Source organism: Amblyomma maculatum, chromosome 3, assembly GCF_055883805.1.
Source record: "Amblyomma maculatum isolate TAMU_Amacu chromosome 3, ASM5588380v1, whole genome shotgun sequence".
NCBI classification, from domain to species: domain Eukaryota; kingdom Metazoa; phylum Arthropoda; class Arachnida; order Ixodida; family Ixodidae; genus Amblyomma; species Amblyomma maculatum.
This window is the reverse complement of record NC_139346.1, coordinates 159,600,043-159,624,990: the sequence shown is the minus strand read 5'-3', so window position 1 is coordinate 159,624,990 and position 24,948 is coordinate 159,600,043. Positions and strand designations below refer to the sequence as shown.

The 24,948-nt window shown below is 43.9% G+C and overlaps 1 protein-coding gene across 1 annotated transcript in view; it reads left to right on the top strand.

The window, feature by feature from the left end:
- Positions 1–19,179, top strand: part of LOC146196639 (uncharacterized) — a 29,115-nt gene extending 9,936 nt beyond the window's left edge. Inside the window, exons 2-4 of the mRNA XM_084596381.1 lie at positions 12,477–12,571; positions 17,980–18,081; positions 18,947–19,179. Of these exons, the coding sequence (XP_084452507.1) occupies positions 12,477–12,571; positions 17,980–18,081; positions 18,947–19,099 (350 nt within the window). The 3' untranslated portion in view covers positions 19,100–19,179. The remainder of the gene's footprint in view (positions 1–12,476; positions 12,572–17,979; positions 18,082–18,946) is intronic.
- Positions 19,180–24,948: the final 5,769 nt, after the last annotated feature.

Genomic DNA, 24,948 nt, shown 5'->3' with positions numbered 1-24,948 from the left:
ACAGTACAACAAAGTAGCCTTCTTTATCAGACTGCACAACGTGCAAACGATTGTCACACAGGTAATTGACCAATGAGCGAAACCTGTTACTACGCCGACCACTAGACTTGCTACTGGCTACCGCATCAACACACTCTGAAATACACCTAGACCTATCATCGAACTGAGCTTTGGACGATACACTGCGAGCAAAAGCCAACTTCTCAACCGTTAACATCCCAGGGTCAAGACAGAACTTTGGTCCGAGGCGTAATGTCTTTTCATGCTTAGAATCCAAAGCGACATCATCCAAGACCAAAAGCTTTCCTTCTGATGCCGGTCTTCTCGTACCTTTTGGGAGGGTTGGACGGACTGCGCTCCAAAGGAATTCCGTCAGCTGATCGGTAGTCTTACACCACTCACGAAACACACGCTGATTACGGAGAGTGTTCTCAACCAGGCACTTAGTCCGAAGTACGTCCTTGAACAGCCTCGCCTGCCGCCACCATTCACTCCTGAGAATTCTGCAAATTCTTCTGTTGTGCCCCGTAGAAGGTCGTAACCAGCCACAAAGTGCTTGCACATCCGGAGGGCAGGTATCGTATCGGCAATGCCACGACGCAGTGCGGGCTCGGCAGATACACACGGCGATGATGGGAGACAGTATTGCTGGGTTAGACAAATCGATGTTTCGACACAAAATAGAAGCCCATGTACAAGAAATGAACTGTAGAAGAACGGCTGATTGGGCGAGTTGGTGAACCATGATGGACAGTAATGTATATTGCGCAAAAAGACGAGACAAAGAGGAGAAGTGGACAACGACGGCGCAGAACTGACAACTGAATTTATTCGAAGAACGGAAGAGTATATATATAAGTACACACACTTGTTGTACCCACATGAGCATAGTCAAAAATGCATAAAAATCTATATCAACACAGTAAAACTCCCCCCATCACACGCACGTGGTGAAAACTGCCGACGCACTAACGATTGTGCAGCATGGTCATCTCATTTTCTGTCAATGCGACGGACGTTTTACTAACACAAACATTTTGCTTTCGGTTAATATGGAACGCCTCGGCGATTTCTCGAGTAGTCTGGTCTTTATGAAGAAACAATATATTAGTATCAACGAAGAAAGGTACACACTCACACGCGTTACAATGTTTTGCTAAGTTAGTATCAATCTTTTTTAAGGACTGCGCATGCTCCATCAGCCTAATGTTGATGCAACGGCCTGTCTGCCCGATATACGTACGGCCGCAGGACAATGGTATTTGGTATACTACACCCATCCTACAACTAATGAAACTCTTGGCGTGATTGACCTGACATCTGTTCTTACTTCTTGTGCCCCCCAGCTTTCTTTGAACCGCTGCACCTACCTTGCCAATCTTATTAGGGGCTGAAAACAACACCTGTACGCCATATTTTGCGCCTACTTTTTTAAACCGATGTGATAATGCATGTATATAAGGCACAACTGCAATTTTATTTCTTTCATTTTTTCTTTCTATCTGTCCGGAACACTTCAGAGAACGCAGAACCTTATCAGCACTAGCTACAAGCACTGAGTCTGGATAACCAGCCTCCCTACATCTATTAGCTTGGATTTCAAGGCTATTATACATTTGATGTGCACAAGACTTATTGACAGCCATCCTAAAACAAGCTGTTACTATTCCAGATTTAACAAGTTTGGAGTGACATGACTTGTAGTTTAAAAGAGGCTTTACACTCCTAGGAGAGTACTGCCAACACACATGATTCATATTAAAAGTCAACTTTAAATCTATGTGGGTACAACAAGTGTGTGTACTTATATATATACTCTTCCGTTCTTCGAATAAATTCAGTTGTCAGTTCTGCGCCGTCGTTGTCCACTTCTCCTCTTTGTCTCGTCTTTTTGCGCAATATACATTACTGTCCATCACAATTAATTCTTCGAATGAAATTTTAAGGCGAAAGTATTTCATAGTTCATCAGTGGCATGGGAAGAAAGTGACTGTTCGCGGCATGCGTGAAAAAAGACAGATGCAAAGTCAATCCAACACAATCCACAGAACAAGCTAAAAAAAAAACAAAATACTTAACCTGGTCATGAGTACTTGGCTATAATGACTTAATGAGGACTGTTTAAAACGAGACAGATTCATAGCCAATCGGACAGTAGCCAGATAACAAGCCAATAATGGCTAAATAGGCTAATGTGTCTAAACATTCGGTAATCAATAGCCAAAAGCATACACAAAAAGGAGAATAACAAATATATATATATATATATATATATATATATATATATGAATATTATAGAGTAGGTGACACACAACATAAAAATAAACAATTAGTGAAATAGAAGAAATATAATAAAAATAAAACCAAAAATTAAAATAATATTGCAGAAAATTTAAAATGAAGACAAAATTAAAAAAAACTGAACTAAAAATTGATAAATGATAAAAATTAAATTATCTAAATGAAGGTTAAGTTTAAGCCTCCTAGAATTTTTTTCGTGCACGATCTGCGGCCAGAATTTTCCACGCTCGTCGCTATATCGGGCAAATGTGCCAGGGGCTGTAATATCGTGAGTAAAAAGGAAGGAGAAAAAATCAGTAGGGGGGGGGGGGGGTGGAGGGGTTTGACGCTGTCGAGCCTGATTATCACGCTTTATCTCAGAGTTACTTAACAATGCGGGAAGGCGCGTGGGTTCCATGGTCGCATGATTGCGCAAATTGTTTATTAGTGACGATCTCTAAACGCGATGTAAAACAATTGTAATCCATATCGGCAGAAGTTAAATATGAGGGTGGCCCGGGTTAAATTTCGAGGTCACCGTCGTGTCCACCTTGCCGAATTAGGTTGAGCACCGATCTGTTCCGAATTGGTCGAGGCCAATTTCTTGTCTTCCTGGGAAAGGAAGGGGGGGGGGGGGGGGTCAGGCCAATATTTGTGGCTCAGGCCAAATTTGGAGGCCACCATCGTATGCGCCTTAGTCGAATTAGGCCTGGACGTCGATATTATGCGGCATGGAGACATACCCAGCGAGACACCCCTGCCCCGGCTTTTGCACAATAATAAGTGCGTGCGCAGCTTTTGCCGCAGTTCTGACATCTTTATGTACGCGTCATCATCATCATCATCATCATCATCATCAGCCTGATTATACCCACTGCAGGGCGAAGGCCTCTCCCATATTTCTCCACTTAACCCGGTTCTGTACTAGCTGCATCCACTTGACCCCTGCGAACTTCTTAATCTCATCCGCCCACCTAACTTTCTGCCGCCCCCTGATACGCTTTCCTTCCCTTGGAATCCAGTTTGTCACCCTCAGCGACCATCGGTTATCCTCTCTTCGCACTACATGTCCTGCCCATGTCCATTTCTTCTTCTTAATTGCCACTAGAATGTCGGTAACTTGAGTTATTTCTCTGACCCACTCTGCACGCTTTCTATCTCTTAATGTTACCCCTACCATTTTTCGTTCCATAGCCCTCTGGGTTGTCCTCAACTTAAGTAGAACTCTCTTGGTTAGCCTCCACGTTTCAGCCCCATAGGTGAGTACAGGCAAGACGCAACTGTTGTATACTTTCCTCTTGAGCGATACCGGTAGGCTGCTAGTCATAATCTGCGAGTGCTTGCCAAATGCGCTCCATCCCAATCTTATTCTTCTTGTGATTTCCTTTTCATGGTCCGGGTATGCGGTTACAACCTGTCCTAAGTAGACATATTCGCCTACAACTTCCAGTACTTCGCTACCTAATGTAAACTGCTGTTCCTTCCCGAGGCTGTTGAACATTACCTTAGTCTTCTGCATATTGATTTTCACGCGATTATGTACGCGTATAGCACTGTAAATGAGGGAAATGAAGCTATTTTCATTCATTTCATTCATTTATTGATACTGTCAGCCTATGCAGGCAATTACAGGAGTGGAGAATAAACAAAATGCACGAGAAAGAAAGCACATTTCAACTGCAAAAGTTCGACACAAGAGGACAGACTTAGCACCTTCCTTCATGGTTGAAACGATACATATATATATATATATATATATATAATGTGCAACTATGGCTTAGTCCGATCCGGAGCGTCATGTAGTCAGGCATAACTTGTTCCTGAGCTGCACAATCATTGAGAACGCGATGATTCAAATCGTCGCCGAAATACACAGAAGGCCTCACTGTGCCGACCGACCACCTCAGCGGTATTGGTTTTCCAGCAGCGCTGTGGACATCAAATGCTGCGAACATATACAAAGAAAGAAAGAAAGAAAGAAAGAAAGAAAGAAAGAAAGAAAGAAAGAAAGAAAGAAAGAAAGAAAGAAAGAAAAAAAAAAAGAAAGAAAGAAAGAAAGAAAGAAAGAAAGAAAGAAAGAAAGAAAGAAAGAAAGAAAGAAAGAAAGAAAGAAAGAAAGAAAGAAAGAAAGAAAGAAAGAAAGAAAGAAAGAAAGAAAGAAAGAAAGAAAGAAAGAAAGAAAGAAAGAAACGCGAATATGTCAGATTTAGCCGGCTGGTTAGACGTTGGGAAGGCTGTTCATATGTTCATCAAGCGTTCATCGGGCATGTCTGGGAACGAGAGAGACTGCTAAAATAAACCTTGAAGCTTGAAGCTCGCTGTTCAATTTACCTCTTGTGCATTCCCAAATTCATAACAGAGGTTTGTCTCTGTCAAGCCACTTAGAGCCATTAAGGAAAAGCCTAGGGACAGCGAACAATAATTATTTCGTGCATATTTAGCAACCTGTCTGTAGCATTGCTAGTCACCTCACAGTCATTGCATAACGTCCTCCCTGCGACTTACTAACTTGGCAATATGTGCCCTTTTGGCTTAGCTGCAGGCTTGTAATCTGAAGGTCCGCTATTTATTATTGTTTCCAATCATTCTAAAAAATTAACCACGCCACTCGCCACATCCTGCTACAAAGAAAATGCAGTGCTACTAAGAGCACTCCCCTGCAGGGCGCGAAAAATAAAAAGTTAAAAATTGTGCCGCTGATGCCACCATGAGAAGCTGCTGCAGTATAAATCACCTTTCTTTTAAGCACGCATTAATTACCGAATGGTCAGCCCCTTCCCACGAATAATTGGCAGCTTCCTTGGAAGGCTAGAGATATTTAAGAATACGTTTGCATAAGCGTAATTAAAATATACAATACCAAACATATATTACTGGCTATTGATGCTAACCTCGGACATTCGTACCATGGGGTGTAGGGATAGAATTTATCAGCATATGAAAACGTCTTTAACAATGCAAGTGTATTACAGTCTATCTTTTCAACACCTACACGTTTTTTATCGTATAAACCAAAGTCCTCAAAGCCCTCGACAAACCCATATCTTGAATGCACTTACGCGTATTATAAAGGTATATAAGTATGACACAGTTCTAGTTATGTAGAGTGCAAGCCCAGGGTGTAATGATCTTGCGATGTGTTAATCAAACATGCTTCATATGGGGTAATGACGTTCACTCTCCGCTAAAGAATAGCTAAAGCGTAGTTTTAGTTTGGGACAAATTAAAAAATTTTGAAGGAAAGCTTTTCTAACATATTGGGATGGTGTACGGCATGATACTCGCATTCATTCGTTGGAGTACTCTTGTGCCCATCCTTCAAACGATACGCAATGGTCAACAGTTACAACGACAGTTTACGAAGATGATTCAACTCCTGACCTTCACCTTCAATCAATGGATCAATCAATCAATCAATTTTATTTTCACAGAAATAAAATATCCATGGCGAAAAAAGGGGATATGAGAAAAAGCTGCACAATAGCAGCTTGACAAAGCTCCTTCTACAACTTCGGGCATGCCGCAAACAGGCCGAGGTATAGGCTTCTCGATATCCTGAAGATGTGAAAAGAAACACTGAGGTGAACCTAATGATGACACATGCATGTAGTTGTAAAAAGCAGCTGCCGCATAAAAGATGGTATGCTTGGTCCAATCGTCTACGCTCAAGAACGACTAGCAAGGACATTTCGATTACTTTACGTGGAATGCAAAAGGGGTGGCAGATCAAAGATCATGCAAGAAGGCATTAGGCTAGCATTGCAGCTCATGCCAGAGAAGTTAGCAGATCAGGGTGCAGTCCTTTTCTTCCTGAATCATGCTCAGTATCCCTCTCGTCCACCGGCAAAGGACGTAGTTAATAAAACGGAGGTAACAACCCCATTTACAAAATGGAGTTATTGGCTATTATCGAAGAAGCGAGTGGTAAAACCGCGCCTGGACATTACAGTGTTCCTTGTGAGGTCTTGACGAATTTAGGGGACGCAGTCGACAGCCTGTTGGATGTGATAAATGAAGTAAAACCAGAGGGAGAAATTTCACTCGGCTGGAAAAACTCGTTGGTGGCCTCAATAGCAATCACTCGGAAACTTACTACAAGCTTAGAATCTTTGCGACCTATCTCACTAATACCCTCAATTTTCAAGACTTATAAAAAGATGAAAGGCTACCACCTGTTATGATGGTTGGAAAACAACAGATACCATGCTCGACAAATTTGTTTCTGAAGAGGTTATGCATATGTCGGCTGATATCCAAAGTTTACGCGCCGTGGTGACTACCGACGTGACTAAGGCATGCGACAAAGTGATGTAGCCAAGATCCTTAACACATAGAAAGTATGGGCATTTCACCTACAGGTCATAAAAGCGGTACGTAATCTAATTAAGGACAGGTCGTTTTCTGTCCGGATAAACGGTCAACAAATTGACAATTACACCTCAATACAGGCGTGCCACAAGGTAAGCTTTAGCACGTTTCCTATTTAATATCGCACTGAAAATTAGCTGGAATACCAGAGATGCAGTTCATTATTTATTCAATGATGTCACGATTTGGTCTGCTTATAAACACATTGAGACATGGAATATCTATCTTCAATAAACCGTAAATACAGTAGATGAGTGTGTTCATGAAGCAGTTCTGTATCTTTCACACCAGAAGTCCAGCTATACCTATATTCATGTTGTCAACAAGAGTAGAGGAAAACAATTGAACAAAAAGATTCATGCTAAAGATTGGAAATTAGGCTGTGCAAGAAGTGGACGACTTGAGAGTATTTGGCTTGGCTAGTTTTAATCTGGCAAAGAAAAAGAATGGCTCCACAGGATGGTAAGCGTAGCAGCGCCTTCCTTAAGCTTGACAAAGCGCATTTCGTCCAGGCGAGAAGTAACCCGAAAGTATATGGCGAGACGTCTTGCATCATCGGTACTGCAGCCCCGGATACTGTGCCAGGCCAAGTTCCAAAGAATGACGAGGCGACAATGGGCAGAGTGTAAATAATAAATCAAAACGCAATACTCACGATTACGGCATTGTCAAAACTTACCCCTATCCCTGTTCTCCAGGAATTCGCACATCTGAACACGTTGACTGAATTAACTAAACGATGAAAATCGAGAAGAAATCTGAAGAGAAAGTACGTTAGGTCCATAGTATCCTTGTACAATGCTGTGACAGTGTCAACTCCGAATAACTGATTCCCTCTCCATGGGATTTCACGACTATCACGAAGAACAAGGCCTATGGCTGACGTATCACAGGTACATACATGCTTCGCATATACGGACATGTCGATTAAATAAAAAGTGGTCGAACAGGAGCTACTAGACCGACAAACAGAGAGCTAAACGTACATAATGGCTACGTAGCTGAACACCTGGACCCACTTGTGATGGAACCTTATGCCAAACGAGATTTTAGGGATGCGATAAATAAAATAGTCTATAACAGAAGCTCACAATTTACAGACTCCTTAGACGCAATTAAACAACTGAAAGGTTGAAAAAGGCACTATGCGTAACATAGGAGACCTAAGAACTCAATAAGAAAATAAATACACGCACTCAGATACAGTGCACACAAGGCAATGCTACACTCCAAACACGAATATGTTCATAAGGAGTGGAAAGGGGGCCTCATGTCCTACAGTGTACTGAGTTGTTAGGTCGTGACGTTCTCTTGAAGCTCCGGGGTAGATTTTCACCGATAGAAATGCAGAATATCAGAATACATAGCTTATTTTCGCTTCAAAACGTGCGAAACACTGGCAATTACGAATATCTTAACCGATCTTAATCTCTTCTAATTGCTAACTTGAAAACGCCCAGTGCGGCTGTTAAAAGCCTCATGTCATTTCTAATAATAAATATCGTTTCAAGAGGGACTATGCCTCTGTTATCAATAGAGAGCATTCTGTACATTTAGTGGTGAAAATCTACATCAGTGTTTGGAGAGAATATCGTTACTCTGATAGGGAGTGCGATACAGAACATGCGCTGCCCCCTTTTTACTCCAACGCAGGGTAATTTGTGTTTACAGTGTAATAACACTGAGCTGCGAAAAGCTGACAACCTTTGCATACCAAGTTTCCAAAACTAATGCACCCCCACTATTTGAGGAAACATACACGTGCCCTCATTCCATCGCGCACATTCTCTTTCTCTCTCTCATACGGGCTGAGGCAACCCTTACACTGTCGGTCACGTATCGATGGGGTTCTCAAGAGAGCATAGTATTCACCACCTGTCCGAAATGTTCCACACCGGCTGGCAGAGGTGGAAGTTTGCCACCTAGTATATACTTGTGCAAGAACTAAGAATTCAAGGACACACATTCTACTGGAGGTGGGACTAATGGCGAGAAGAGAAAAGGAGTTCTCTGAATGTCTGATGGGCAAAAATAAGGGCAGGAGCCTTCTCCGGTTCCTGCAAGAAATATATGTATACGAGTTCATAAAATATGCCTTATGCAAGATTCCGAACAAAATATGGATAGCCTGATGTATGGAGCGGCGGCTACCTTCTGTACTATCTCAATTCGTTAAACAGGCAAATTAACGTATACCAGTATGAAAGTACCCCCGGCTTCAATCACGGCTAGTCTAAATGTGGTACACAAATGGGCTGCTGTTTTGGCCCTAATATGTATTATGCTTTCCTCTTGGATTCTGTCGCCTCAGACAGAGATGTCCTGAGTTAGTTTAAGATATATGCAGCATACATGGCAGTAACTGAATTAATGGAATTATTGTAATTTAATTACTTTTCTCGGTAATTTGTAGTGTAATGAATTCTTTTTTCGGGTTGGTAATTTAGTAATGTAATGAATTACTTTTTGGCAGTAATTTCGCAGCAAAAGTAATTAATTCCTTACGAAATTACTTACTAAAATTACTTTACTAAAATGCGCCACTACTCTCCTTCAATAGATGACGAAGTAGAGTGCCGCGAAAGCAGGAACGGCGTGCGGTAAGAGAAGCCAGCGTAACGGATCGGCAAAGGGGGACAGAGTTGAGCAGAACAGTGCGTCTGAGACCTCAACCATTCTCCAAGCAGCAGGATACAAGGCGTCAAGGGAATGCTGAAGGGAGAGATGGTGCAAGAAGGCTGGAGCTAAAAACTAGTTTGGAGCGCGGCGTAGCGCCACTCCCTGTTGCGTCGGCTAGGGCACCAGTGGTGCCTGGTTACACTCAACACCACGGGGCGAAGAAGGATTGGGGTTGGGGGAGATAGGCAGAAGGGTCCATGACGTGAGGCACCGGGGCTTGAGCATTACTGAGCAGTGAGCACAAATGTGCCGACATCGATTCTTTGGACTGCGGAAGCAATAAATATGCTAGCTTCTTCGGGCCCTTCAAATGGCGGAGACAGCTCCGGGCCAGCAAGACGCTGGGTTCGCCGGTCATTTCAGGACCGTTTAACCGCGTTTATTATTATTAATTTTTTTTTTTGCGGTAGTCTTGTTTTTGTAATGGCACGTACTGTAGGAGAGAGAAGGAATAGCTCTCTGGGACGGAATATGGCGGGAAGACGAAAGATTGTGTGTGCTTCGCGTCTGGAGAACAAGTTGTTGTTTTGTTTACTAGCTTTACTTAGTTTTTGCATGGATGGAAACTAGAAAGTAATTTAAAAGTAATTTAATTACTCAGTAGAAGTAATTGTAATGTAATTTAATTACTTTTTGAGATTTTCAGCAAAGTAATTAGTAATGTAATTTAATTCCTTTTCAAAAGTAATTTTGCCATGTATAATATGCAGGTCACTCTAAGTTAGCACTTTTTGCCTTTTGGCTCACAGGAAAGTAAATGCGCAGTATCTGCCAGTTTTTCCGTGGACACCTGAACCGCGACGAAAGGAAAGGGAGGCAAGTGGGAATAAAATCAGAAAGAGAGAAAGAGGTGCTGTAGTAGAGGGCTACGGAGTAATTTCGAACACCTGAGGACCTTTAACGTGCACTCACATTGCACAGCACACAGACGCACACGGACGTCAAAAATACAAACAAATAAGTCCCCCTAGCATAGAAAAATATTTGTTACGTACCGCAAGTACTTGTGGGCGCTAGGTAATGAAATGAACTTGAGATTATGATCATGATAACCGCGGTTGTTATACATCTGGCGCAGGCTGTGACGAATAGCTGTCATATTTTTTTCCAATCTAAGGCCCTTCTTTAGGAGTACGCGCGAATAGGAAGATTGAGCCCTTCATACCACCGATTATTTCGACGCAATTCGTGAAGAGTATTAATGCGTTAAGTCATCCAAGTGGTAAATGGTGCAAATGTGAATGGAATACGCATAGTAAAGGTACGCTGAACTATTTTAGTTCACTGTAGTAAAGGTATTTTACTCATTCTTACACCCTATCTGGGATGAGGAAACTTAAGAGCGTAAGTTATAGAGTAGTTAAAACGCCCTAAAGGGTGCTTACTTTCTGCAATTCCATGATTAAAGTTGCATCTATTCACATAGCCACAAAGAAACAGCTTTTGCAGCCTCGAGATTTTGATCAGTACATGTCCAACGTGGTTAAAATCCACATTGTCCTTAAGCTTACAGCGATAACTTTCTATTCAGAATGATGGCTCCAAAGTATGCGCTCTTTACACACACAAAAAGAAATCTTATTTTACTGTTGGTGTGAGAATTAAGTGCTAAGTAGAATTCCATCGCACCATCTTGCTCACGGTTTCCAAAAGTAGCAACGTATACGAGCTCAGCTGAGGGGTCTTTCTGTTATTGTCGTCATAGACGAGAGCACATGGCTTATTTATACGAAGTCAGTGTTTCAACATTTCCATTTTATTTGGTTCTCAGAAGCGAATTTATTACTAAGCAATATTCATAATGCAACATCATTTGCTTACGTGCCGCTGTTTTGTAGTAGTACGCAAAATCTGAGTCAGGTGCCTGGCGCTTAACGATTGCGTCAGCGGCCCATGGAACACCGTTTTCTCTATTTGACACATCTCCGGCCTGCAACGATGAGGCAAGGGGTGTCTGACATAAAACAGAGCGAGAACAGTTGGCACTGATTACTGCACGTCATGAAAGTTCTTTCGCAGAGCGCCTTTGACGTGTGTGACAGTTTCAAAGCACAGGCTGGCCCGCTACAGTGAAGAAATAGCAGGCAGGAAGAAATTAAATGATCAAGCTTATAAAAGCCCTTTTTTATGCATCGCAGTAAAAGGAAAGTGCATCGGCCATTTCTGTATGTTCCTCCTTTGCTTATAGCAGCTTGCTGTGTGTTGCATTATATAAAGCTGTGGCGAAGTTAACAATAATCGACCAGGGCATGTGCTGGCGCCCAACATGAAGTCCCAGAATATGGGCACAACTACTTTAATGATAATTTGATCAAAACGCTTCGTTAGTATTTCGTACTTTCAATTATACCTTGAAATTAAATTTAGCCTAGTTGTCCACCTTTCATGCTTCAAATCTTCTAATTTGCAATTTTCTCGAATCATAAGGTTCTAAGTATACATTCATATTCTTTGATTTCGACCAGAAATTGAATGCGCAAACTGTGTGCAAAAATAAGAAAAGAGACAAAATATATCCACGTGTAGCCGCAGTCTTTCGTTTACACACCCTTGCTAATATAATTATATGAACCATGCTTCAGCATACACCTCGATAGGTAGACTGTTCCGACACGTCCAATGTATGTATATTCGTATGTCCAGAATGGTGATCTATAAATGTATAGTGGCTGCGTTCAGATAAGAACGGTAATCGAGGTTTTATGGCCATTTTTTTTATTTTAAAGGATATTTTTATTGTGATGGGAAATGTCTCAACAGAATGCAATGAAACTTAGTTTTGCAAGGTACACCGTAATATTAACGGCAAAAAAAAGAAAAAAAGAACTCGTATATAACTAGAGTAGTAAACGCCATTTTTGCCCTTTCAAAAAGTTGCAACTTTGGAGCTTTGCTGCTTGCGCACTAAGCTTTTGTCATGCATTAATTATTTGCTTTATATATATATATATATATATATATATATATGGTTCAACCTTGAATTCTTGCATATATACATATTGCTTTGCGAAAGCACCAAGGCTATAATAACAAACCGTAATTCTAAGTTTTAAACTGGCCAAGAACTGGCACAGTTCTACGCCTCAAATGCCTCCGGACAGATTTCATATTTACGCTTTCTTATATCGTTCTTTTTTCTCTCGCTTCAGCTTTCGTCTATGGCGCAAGTACCCGAAACAGCACCGGAGTAACCCCTGAAGAAACGACTTCATTCGAACTAAAACGTGAATGTAGAGGAGAACTGGTGAGCCCTGTATTTCGCTTACATGTATGACAAAGTCAGATTATGAGCCCGGCGGATAGGTGAACTGGAACCGCACGCTAATGAAAGTGTTTGCATGCGTGTCAAAGCAGTCCCCTTATATAACCACGACAACAATGTCCTATACATTATTCATTTGACCTATGTATTGTTATATAAAAAAGATATGCGCAATGAAGAGTAGACTATTACAAGTATCCAAAACGAAACAAAAAACACTGAACAATTACTGGAATCGTGCTCAGGGGATTGATTTAGTACAATGTTGAGGATAAACAAGGCCACGTTACGGGCAAGCATACAAAAGTGCCTGAATTTTTTTTCTTTGCTATGTTCTTTATCCTTAGTTTACTATTCCATTATATATATTTTTTTAATATGTGATACTGCCCGAGTACAGGCCAAACAGACGTTACTGTAGTCGAATACAAATCAAGAATGAGGCGGCCAGTTCAGGCGTTCAGTCGTGTCCGACTCTTCGTGACCCTATGGACCATGTCACGCCACGCTTTCCGGTCTCTCACTATCTTCTTAACATCACATAGCTTCATCTGCAATGCCTCGAGAATGCCATCTAACCATCGCGTTCGCTGCATACCCCTTCTCCGGCGACCCTCAACCTTTCCCAACATCAAATCTTTCTCCAGCGACTCCTCTCTTCTCATCAGATGACCAAAGTAGCTGAGCTTTAACTTTAGAATTTGACCCTCCAATGAGCACTAAGGGTTTATGGTCGACAATATCGACTGATTTGATCTTCTGGCAGTCCAAGGAACTCTTAAGAGTCTTCGCCAGCACCACAATTCAAACGCGTCAATTCTTCGGCGGTCAGCCTTTTTCACAGTCCAACTCTCGCATCCATACATCACAACTGGAAAGACCATAGCACGGGTTATACGGATCTTGGTTGGCAGACTAATGTCTCTGCTCTTTACTAGGCGGTCAAGGCTAACCATTGCTCTCTTTCCCAGAAGCAGGCGTCTCCTAATTTCATGGCTGCAGTCTCCTTCCGAGGTAATCTTGGCGCCCAAGAACAGAAAATCTGTCACAGCTTCCACTTCTTGTCCATTGATGCTCCAGGACTTGATAGGGCAAGACGCCATGATCTTCGTCTTTTTAATATTCAGTTTAAGCCCAAACTTCTCACTCTCTTCTTGTACGCGCATCAGAAGTCTCTTGAGTTCCACTTCACTTTCTGCCATTAAAGTGGTATCATCCGCATATCTAAGGTTGTTGATACGTTTTCCAGCAATCTTCACTCCAGCTGAAGACTCGTCCAGACCGGCCTTTCTCATGATGCACTCTGCATATAGGTTAAATAGGCAGGGCGACAGTATGCAGCCTTGCCTCACCCCTTTCTCAATCGGAAACCAATCAGTAAGACCATGCCCAGCTCTGACTGTGGCCTCTTGCCCTTCATAAAGGTTCCTGAGGAGACAGATGAGGTGAATTGGAACTCCCATCTCTTGGAGAGCTTGCCACAATGTGCTGTGATCTACGCAGTCAAACGCTTTCGCATAATCAATAAAGCAGAAGTAAATGGGTTTCTGGAACTCTCTTGCTTTTTCCATGATCCAGCGAAGGTTGGCAATTTGGTCTCTAGTTCCTCTGCCCTTGCGAAACCCAGCTTGCACGTCCGGAAGCTCCCGATCCACATACTGCTGCAGCCTACCTTGCAGGATTTTTAACATCACCTTGCTAGCATGCGAAATAAGCGCGATCGTGCGGTAGTTGGAACAATCTTTGGCACTGCCTTTCTTTGGAATGGGGATGTAAACTGACCTCCTCCAGTCCTGTGGCCACTGCAGGGTTGTCCAAATCTTTTGACATAATGTATGCAGTGTGTTAACAGCGTCGTGGTTGAGGTTTTGAAGCAACTCAGCTGGAATACCATCAATTCCGCTAGCTTTGTTCTTAGCAAGGCTGGCTAAGCCCATTCAACTTCACTCTTCAGGCTGCCCGGCTCGAGATCAGTAATCACAACCGTCCTATGTTGGGTTTGCACATCCGGGTCCTTCTTGTACAGTTCTTCTGTGTATTCCTGCCACCTCTTCTTTATCTCTGAGGCTTCAGTGAGGTCCTTGCCTCGTTTGTCCTTTATCACGCCCAGCTTGGCACAGAAGCTTCCTTTGATATCTTTGATTGTCTTATACAGAGCTCTTGTGTTCCTTAATCGGCTGTCGTCCTCAACTGCTTGACACTGTATGTTCAGGAAGGCATTCTTATCTCTCCTTGCTATTTTCTGAAAATCCGCATTGAGAACCTTGTATCTTTCTCTTTCCCCCATACCTTTTGCCATCCTCCTTTCCTCAGCTATTTGCAAAGCCTCCTCAGATAACCAGTTTGCTTTTTTGCATTTCTTTTGCTTTGGAACTACCTTAGTAGCAACTTCTTGTATTATATCACGAACATCAGTCCACATCTCTTCGGGCTCTTTGTCTTCTAGATATAATTCTTGAAATCGATTCCTCACTTCCACAGCATATTCTAATGGAATCTGATCCAGATCATACCTGAAAGGCCTTCTAGTTTTCTGCGTTTTCCTCAATCGAAGCTTAATTTTGGCAACAAGAAGCTGATGATCGGTGCCACAATCGGCCCCAGGCCTTGTTTTTACTGCTTGTATAGCGCTTCTCCATCTCTGCCGGCAAATAATATAATCGATCTGATTCCTGTACAGACCATCCGGTGAAATCCATGTGTACAGGCGCCTCTTGTGCTGTTGAAAATGAGTATTCGCTATGGTCAGGTTGTTTTCTTGACAGAACTCTACTAGCCTCTGCCCAGCTTCATTTGGCTCACCAAGACCGAACTTGCCTGTAATTCCGGATATTACTTCACTCCCGACCTTAGCATTCCAGTCTCCTATGAGAAAAACGACGTCTGATGATGGGGTGCGGTCTAAAAGGCATTGTAGGTCCGCATAAAATCTCTCAACGTCAGCTTCTTCAGCAGCAGTGGTCGGTGCATAGACTTGGATAACTGTTATGTTGAAAGGGTGACCTTGGATCCGAAGTGAAATCATTCGGTCGTTTTTGGGGTTGTACCCTAGCACTGCTTTGCCCATTCTTCTGTTTACTATGAGAGCGACCCCATTCCTTCTCTTGGATTCGTGCCGACAATAAAAGACATAATGGTCGCCGGAGTTAAATTCTCCCATTCCGGTCCACTTGAGCTCGCTGATACCCAAGATATCAATGTTCAATCTGTCCATTTCTCGCTTGACGATATCCAGTTTACCTTGCGTCATAGATCTTACATTCCATGTTGCTATGTGATATATCTCCTTGCAACATCGGACTTTCCGGTCGCTTCCCGACACATCCACAACTGAGCGTCCTTTTGGCTTTAGCCCAGCCGCTTCATTCGTCCTGGAGCTACTAGGAATCGCCCTTTGTTCATCCCCAGTAACATGTGGGACGCCTTCCAACCTGGGGGGCTCATCTTCCGGCGCCATATCGATAATGGTATTGTGACTAGCCATAGGGTTTTCTTGGCAGGAAATACTGGAGTGGGTTGCCATTACCTTCTCCAGTGAATCACATTTTGTCAGAACTCTCTGCCGTGACCTGTCTATCTTGGGTGGCCCTACACAGCAGAGCTCACGACTTCATCGAGTTTCGCAAGCCCCTCCGCCACGACAAGGCAGTGATCCAACGCTTCTCAAATGAAGCTCTCGAGACAGGGGCGCAGTCGACAGTCATTAACTTCTGCAGAGCCGTATTTCTTTTATATTGAGTTTCGTGTAAAGCTATTTTTTTTTACAGCATTGCATTGTACCACATTTCCTCTTGTACTTGTCTTTGTTTTGTTTCACTGCCTCCGCCCCCTCTGCAATGCAAAAGCCCTGAGGGTAAAATAAATGAATTAATTAAATCATGTTATTCTCGACTCCCTTGCAGTCTCTATAGTGGCACCAGGCATTCTTTCAGGTGCAAGGCGATTAGCTATATTTTAGGCCGATTACAGCGACGTTACCACAACAAATTCGCTTATTTCCCAAGGCAGCCCTGCGCATGCGCGCCTCTCCTCCTCCTGCCCCCACTTCACATGCGCAGTTCAAAGTAGGGATAGGCGCATGCGATAGATGGCGTCGGGCTGTCAGATGCCCAACAACTGTTTTCAAACAGCAGCTGACGAATTTTCGCTACCCCCCGAAGGCCCCACATCTTGTGAAAAAGGCGTATTGAAGCCCTTCATTGGCAGAAAGGTCTCCTCTAAGCGGCATTCGCCGCTTCTCTCTTGCGTTGTATACGACAACACACTCATGATGTGACCCTGTCACAGGCAGTGTATGTAAGAGTGTCAATATGCACTGCACAAAATTAGGAGCGCGCCATAAGACAACACCCATGGTGTACCACTTTTAACACCACCATTTCATTCTGCGATTTTTTTTATTTTTTTGCATTGAGAGGCTGGCGCAGTGATTGGCAAAGTGTTGAACGCCTTCAGTTGGTTTAGTTTTGATGCAAAGGAAGACGCAATGTATCTTATTTCTCGGTGGATACCTACACTTACAGTGGACGGCATATGATTGAAAACCCATATGTCGCCGATAAGAATCACTGTCGCAAACTAACCTAAGAGTTGACGTGCAGGTGGATGATAAATCGAAAAAGAAATGCCACGACATCCAACTCAACGCTGAACAAAGAACGTTTGCCTCACAGTGTTCAATCTAAATCACGTGTGCATCATTTTCCGACACGTTTTTCTCAATCCTGATTTATGGCAAAGGCAACAGTAACTTCTTTTCGACCGAAGCGGGTGTGTACGCTTCGCGTAAAATTATTCACTCGACAAAAGGCATTTTTCTGTAGTCTGACGTAATGTTGACCAGATATGCAACTCTGTCTTACAGTGCAAAAATTTAGAAGCAAAGTTTTTCGGTTGTCGTGTTTGATAAAATCTACAGTAATAGTGCAAAGAGTTTGGATAATTGACGCATAGCACTTTGGAAAAACAAGCAGGAAAACACCATTATCATGTTACAACAGCCACTTTCGCATAATGGCTGCTTTGTATCACTGAAACCCCTGTGCACCTTCAGCAATACCCTGCAGTCTTTGGCCTGGAATGGAATGCTGCCATTGTAGCACAAATATAGAGACGGTTTCTCTATCATTGCTTTGTGGCAGCCTCGTATCATGCACTAGCAGTAGGTTCGCCGACCAGAACAATACCTTGAACGATACTCGGTTCGCCCGTTCGCAGTAACAGCCACTTTCATTTTTGTAATGGCCATTCGCCACTGTCACTAATTGAAGTGGTGATGCTTCTACTCTATGTGTTATAACATTTCCCTTTGAAGAACACAGTACTAAATAACTCTTCGAATTTTTGCTAATTCCTTATGACACTAAAAGGAGCTTTCATGTATCTTTCAGCATATTCCTTTCATGTCATGTAAAAGGTACTGCCGAGTGAAATGGATTGCTTTCTTTCCCAAGTATCGACGAGAGGATCTTCCTGACGGAACGCCATGCAAGGTATGCAAGTTAGCCTCCCTTGCAACTTTTTTTTTTTTTTTAGCTTTCGTTGCAGAAGGAAGATAAAATTACCGACTTATGTTGTCGAAATAAGTTTTCACTGGGCCAGGAATTTTCAGTGCCACGCTCTCGCTGGAGATTGTTAAGCCTGTGTAACAGCCTGTGCCAGTGCCATGCTCTACATCCCAAGTGCGCATACGTTAAAAACGGCTGCGGCTTAGATCGTCTAAGCCCGGTTATACGAGCGAAAGCTTTGTTATGTTTGGTTATGCTGTGTTGCTAGGCCGGTAAAATTCATATAAAAAACCATATGTGTACATTGTTTAGCATCGTTTAGTATCGTTCATTCTCTGTTTGGTTTTACGTCTGCAAATATACTGTTCTTCGTTGGTATCTGCTGCTAGCTTACCACATTTACGTTTCCTACTTTTCGCTAAGTACTTAGCACATCTATAGCAACGTCAACTTGATGATCAGATTGAGCCCGTCGTCTATAAGGTCGTCCCGACGACGATAAAGGTTGCGGCCGACTGGCACAGCGACAAAACGCTAGGCGAGCGGCTCCGGCTTGTTTTCAAGCGAAAGGCGAGTCACGTGGTATGTCACGTGGCAACATCTCACAGGCGGCAGCTTTGACGAGTTCAGTGATAATATATGGGCTGCACGATAGCAATTTGTTTTTCGGCCGCGTACCAAAGTTAACCTTTAGCCGATCGCTCTGACAAGAGGTTCGCTTTACCTTGCTATTTTCAGCTGCGTTGCGACATTTTTTTATCGTTTTTTGTTGATTGTTGCAATGTCGCACTGAACTATTATACAAAACTACTAATCTCTCACTGCATTTGTTTTATTTTCTATCTTTCAGAGGTTTCTTGTACTAAATGGTATATGCAAGAACGGAAAATGTGTGAAAAGGAAGCGTACAACAGTAACGAAGCGACCGGGGGAAAGCTTCACCCCCATAATTCGTACTGCAGAACCGACTACTACCACTTTGGCCCCTTTGAGCAATGATTAAAAGCCACGAGCATATCTATACGCCCACGGCCAGCTGTTATTATCGGATAATGAAGGAAATAAAGGAACTCACACCGACAATTGGTTTTGATATTCAAGAGGTAACGCAACATAAAACATACTCTACGTAAATTATAGTAAATTAAGGAGCGTCTCCCCACAGTCTGTGCGACATGCGTATTAATATTGTTACGTGATGGCATGACGAGCGATGGAACACGGCGACACAACAGAAACAGAACGACGTGATGACATGACGATGAAATATGCTTTAATGGCCAACGGGCCTGGCGCGAGCGCTTCGCCGCCCCGCGCCACTGCCCGCTTCGTCATCTTCGTAGCATTACCCGGGGCCACCGAGCGATCGTCCCGATCGATTGCTAGAAATCCAATGCATGACGCGACGATGAACACAGACACAGGATTGGGACATGAAACGTTGGACACCAAAATGAATCCGAAGATGGGAAGAATTCTTGCACCGGAGCATCAAGTCCAATCTTCACCGTTTGCCGAAGGCCAAGGCTTATGGACACGCCGAACGGCTTGGGCGGGGGTACTGTCTTCGCTTGAGTGGTCGTAAGGTCGCTTCGTTGTGGGGTCGGTAGGGTTAGCTTTGGGCTCTTCCTGGTCGTCGTGTGTTGTGGTCTTGGCTGGGGACGAGGCTGATGACAGCGGCTGGTCCGGTCTGAGCAAAAAGGGCTGGGGCAGAGCTGGGCGGCGATCTCCACGGGCTTTCGGCAGATGGACCCGGCGTACGGTTGGCTTCGACGGTGCAAGGCGAGGATGGGGATGAACCGCACCTCCAACGAAATGTTACATGGTGGCATGACAAGCGATGGAACACGGCGACACAACAGAAACAGAACGACGTGATGACGATGAAATATGATTTAATGGCCAGCGTATAGTGCGCACTGTAGCCAGAGGGCCTGGCGCGAGCGCTCCGCCGCCCCGCGCCACTGCCCGCTTCGTCATCTTCGTAGCAATATGGTCGAGGCATAACATTTCAACCATGGACATTCTACTTCAAGGACGGAATATATTCGGCGTGTTCCTACGCTCACGCTCTCTGGCGCTCGATGTCAGAGATGTTTGCTCTGTCAGCAGGTAGAAACTTTTGCGGCCACTCTTTACCGCCACTAACACTTCGGCCGGATTCAATGTCCTCTCCACCTACCCTTTATCCTACTTCTGGGGCACAGCGTGAAGTTGGCCTTCAAGAGCTCTACTTATCTCCGACGAAAAATATTAAGGCCTGTTTCGGCGGGTATTTATTTATGAAATATCTGGTAGAGGTCAGCGTTCTAAGGCCTACATATTGTGGGGCTATCTTTGATGGTGTTCTAGGTAACACTTCGTCCACATAACGCGGACTCCGGGCAGGGCGAGCTGAGCGTTCACCGCGCGCCTGCGCTCTCGCTCCGAAGGAAGGAGAACGCAGAAAATTAAGCACAAGTAGATATTACACGCAAAGTCGTATTACGCAACATTGCACTAATCCCCTAGAACTCAGTGCAACCAAGTAAGCAAAAAAAAACCTCAGAAACGACAAGACGGGGGCAAGGACACAACACAAATCGGTACTGACGCCTAACATTTATTTTAAAACCACACTTGACCTGTGTGGATTAGACGCACTCAAAAATGCCAACAGACACAAAATGGGTGGACCTAAAAAAGAGAATACAAAGCAATCACAAACGTTGCGATAACAGCCAAGACGTAGATGACATGATGAGCAGCAAAAAAAGACACAATCATCTTAAAGTGGGTGAAACCGTTTGTCTTTTTTTCGCTGCTTTCATGTCAACTACGTCGTGGTTGTTATCGTATCGTTGAAGTTATTTTGTATGCTCATGTTTACGCCCGTCCACTTTGTGTTCGTTGACAGTTTGCGCGCGTCTGATCCACATAAATCAAGCGCCTCTTCAAATCATGCCAATTGTCAGTATCCTTCTGTGTTGTCTCCTTGCATCAATCCTGCCGTTTATGTTGTTTTGTTCCTTACGATGTCTGGCTTACAACCTCTCCCTTTTAATTCAGTATACGACCCAATGCCCTACCGCAGCACTCGACAGCGGGGCCACGGCGCATGCGCGCGCAAGATGAAAACTACTGAAGCATCTCGGCGAAGTTAAAATCCCTCGCGGACCGGATTACTAACCAAAAGGCTAAACTACGTTCTACGCAGCGCGGGGGAAAATGAAAAACGCGTGGAACAAATCTCAATGACACATGTTCCGGCTGTGGCGAAGAACCTTGCCAAATTAGGCCCAGCCGACTCAGCAGTTTCGTCGCCACAGGCGAACGGTAAGACTCCGGACCTCGACTTGAGAAAACACACAAAGTGCGCGCACCTTCAACCCACGCAAAGGCCAGGGAATCCGCGGAGAAACACCACGCACCCTGCTTCTGATCGTGTAGGTGGTGGTCTCAACTTTCGCTACTCACGCGCAGTCACACATCAAAACAACGCCCAGTACGTTACCAGGAGGTGGCCCATTTGGGACACCAGACGGATGCGGGAGGAAAGGAAGGGAAGGTGACTGACAGCGGTTTCGGGAGAGCTTCGGAAGTGACCAGAAGTTCGACTGCTGTCTCCTGGCCTCTCGCAGTAAACCCATTGGGGGTCTCTAACAAACAAACCAATTATCGGCAACGGCCACGCTCTGGTTGTTTCTTTGGAGTATAATCCCCACAAAATTTGTCACGCAATCTAATCAAAATAGCATATCGAATTATTGCTTTATTCTGCTTAGCTGTGGAACCACATCTCAAATACTGGTGCAGCAAAATTCTCTACTGACAAACAAAAGAGTGACGTGATACCGCCATATTACGCCACACTTGTGTTTGTCAGTAGAGAATTTAGGTGGAGAATTCGGTAGAGTATAGCATTGTTTGTCAGTAGAGAGTAGAGAGAGAAAGAGGAGAGTAGTAAATTGTATAGCCAAGCCTTTCGTTTAAGGCTTTATCTCGGTGACCAGAGCCGACAATAAACTCTCTCTCCGAAGAACAGGATTTGTCCATCCTGGCGTAATACTTGTTCGCAACCTCCAATAAACAATTAACCCCTGGCACTTTGCCCCCCCCCCCCCCCCCCCCTCGGCACTTTAAGTTAAAGTGAAAGAAAATAACATGAAGAAGCGCGCGGAAGGCACTTCATAAAGATGACGATGTTCAGTACCCGGAGCGAGTGTTTTGCATTTGGAAATTGATAGAGATGGCCATGTTTGCTGCACAGCGCGAAAGTTCGTCACAGTTTTAAACGGAGCGTGATAGGCTGTGGTGATAGCATAGTGCCGCGGCCGCTCAATGTACGCATTTTGTGCGGCACATCGTTTTGCGCCTCAATGGCTGGGGAAAGGTTGAGCGCCACCATCAGGACGGAGGGTCAGATGCCATGGAAGGAGCGCGTCGCCAGTGTTGGCACGTGTTTCATTTGTGATCAATTGCTCTGTCTCGTCGCCTGGTTCTGCTTGTTCTAGGCGCTTGTATGACGTTTACCTGTGTAAACAGCAACTTTAGCGCATGCAGCACCATGTCATATAACTGCAATCTCCCACTGTACGGCACTGACGCAAGGAGAGGTCTGACAATCTATTACTATCAGTTCCCGTGAGATTCGAAACATTGGATAGCGTAGTTTAAAAAGAGAGTTTGGATGACACTTAAGCCCCGTTTTTAAGGGTTTGAACTGACAGCGTGGAGTGGTGTCTTCATTCATTCGAGAAATGCAAATCATTGCGACGCCTATGTGCACTTGATACAAATAGTAAACTGGTGTCAGAATGAGTATTTTCACTATTTTTAACTGAAGGACAAGGTCACTGTTCTCGTGGATTTCGATTTGCGGTTATTTCCACTTACTGATCGCACTTAGTTTCGCATCGAAAAACACCCGGCTGCGTCCGCCACTTCTTTGCTCCATGCATAGGCAGCTCGGCGTCAATTTCCGGTGTGGTGGTCTCCGCTGTGCTAACATAATAACGTCTTATGTAACAATTCTCGGAGGTAGGCTCCCAGCAAAAAGATACAGCGGAGGAAAGAAGGCGGGTGACAAATGACTGGTATACCCATTGCAATTAAAACACTAGGACCGTGGAACCCATGAAAAACTAAATATTCACCTTCTGTCAGCCTCCCCACTAACTGTGTTTCCGAAATATCCACATTAAATGTGACATGAATGCGAAAACAAATAGAAAGCAGAAAAAAACGAATTGACCACTTTGCTGATGTCACGGCTCGAAGAACTGCAGTTGAATGCGGCGGCCCTAATAGATGTGATGGACAGCTGAGGTACCCATAAAGGAATGTAGTTGGCCTATCCACCTTATTACACTTTTGTTATAAGGTCATGAACTGCACGGTGGTCAGCCGAAGCAACAGTAAAGTTATGTAGGATTTTTATTTTTTTTGTAGTTTCCCCGTTTCATACAGTACCCACGGCTAATTTGTCGAAGAGAGCACCGCATCCACATCACGGACCCTTGTAAAATATTTCTGAAGAAGCCGATACTACTACCGCTGACAAAGTATGCAACATCAATCAAACAGTGAAAGCATTGTATCGACGTGAGCAGGCTTGTTTATAGCTCTCGAATGGGGGTCGACCCAGCAAAATAATACAAACTTTTATTTTTATGGCGGCTTTCAGAAGTAATCTTCGCATTCAAGTTCTATATAGGTTCATCTATATAGCTTCATGTTTAAGTTTGCAATGCCCTTTTTGAAGAAATATGAGCATGTAGCGATCGGAAACACAAACGCGACAAAATGCAGGAGACAAATAGCTCCAAATGTATGCGAAGAGAAAGGCAGGGAAAAAAACGTGTTGCGTAACGAAATCACAGGTCGTGCACAATGCAAATACGTTCAAAGAAGAAAAATGAGATCCATGCGGCATATATATTACAGTATTACATTGCTGCAGGATGCTAAATGAGATATCATCTAAGTAAAGAAATGACAGAGGCATCGATGGTCATTTTTGTACCATTGACTGCATCTTTTAAATTAGCGTGGCTGTTTTTATTAACAGACATAGCTTTCGCACACAATTATAACCCCTTCCGACAAAGGGAGGGACCCTTCTACGCGTTCACGCATCCGGCGACTTCAGTGACTCAGCGCCGATGCGCCAGGTCTCCTACGATCAACGAATGCCCAGCAGTGTCACCTCCGACCACCACCTGCGGGGCATTTTGGGAAATTTTGCAGGCTACAAGTTTCCAAACGGGGAAGGGGCAAGGGCTCCGGTTTTTGTCACTATAGGTGCCGAATACCATCTGCTTGTAATGCGAATGTGGCCTACTAGTGATTTTGTGAGGCTGCGGGGATTCAGACGGTCGACGCCAACGGACAGTTTTGTAGCAAGAACTATTTTGACCACAGTCTCTTCATTTCGCCATGTCTTTCCGTGCCTGTCCGAAGAGCGAAGAAAGAAGAAGTTATGGGAGAAGGTAGCTGGCAGCTGACATGGCGGAGCACTAACTGGACGTCGGGCTTCCTGATACTACGTTTGGCAGCATATACCAACTCGGGCCTATCCTTTCATATGGTAGGGGGATATCAGAATCAGCCTGCCAAGACCCTTGCATTCCCGTTATTCCTAGGCCACGCAGACACGTTCATACGGTTCGGTTAACGCGAGGCTTTATATGTTGGCTGGTATCTTACGTCATCGCAAAGGTGGGAGTGAAAACAGAGAGAAAGAGGTGCCATAGTGGAGGGCTTCAGACTACTGCGCAATAAAGGCTTTCTCCCCATCGCACTTTAGTGGTCAAAAGTGCCCCCTATGGCATAAATGGAGCTGAAACTATAGAATGAACTACTATATCGCAA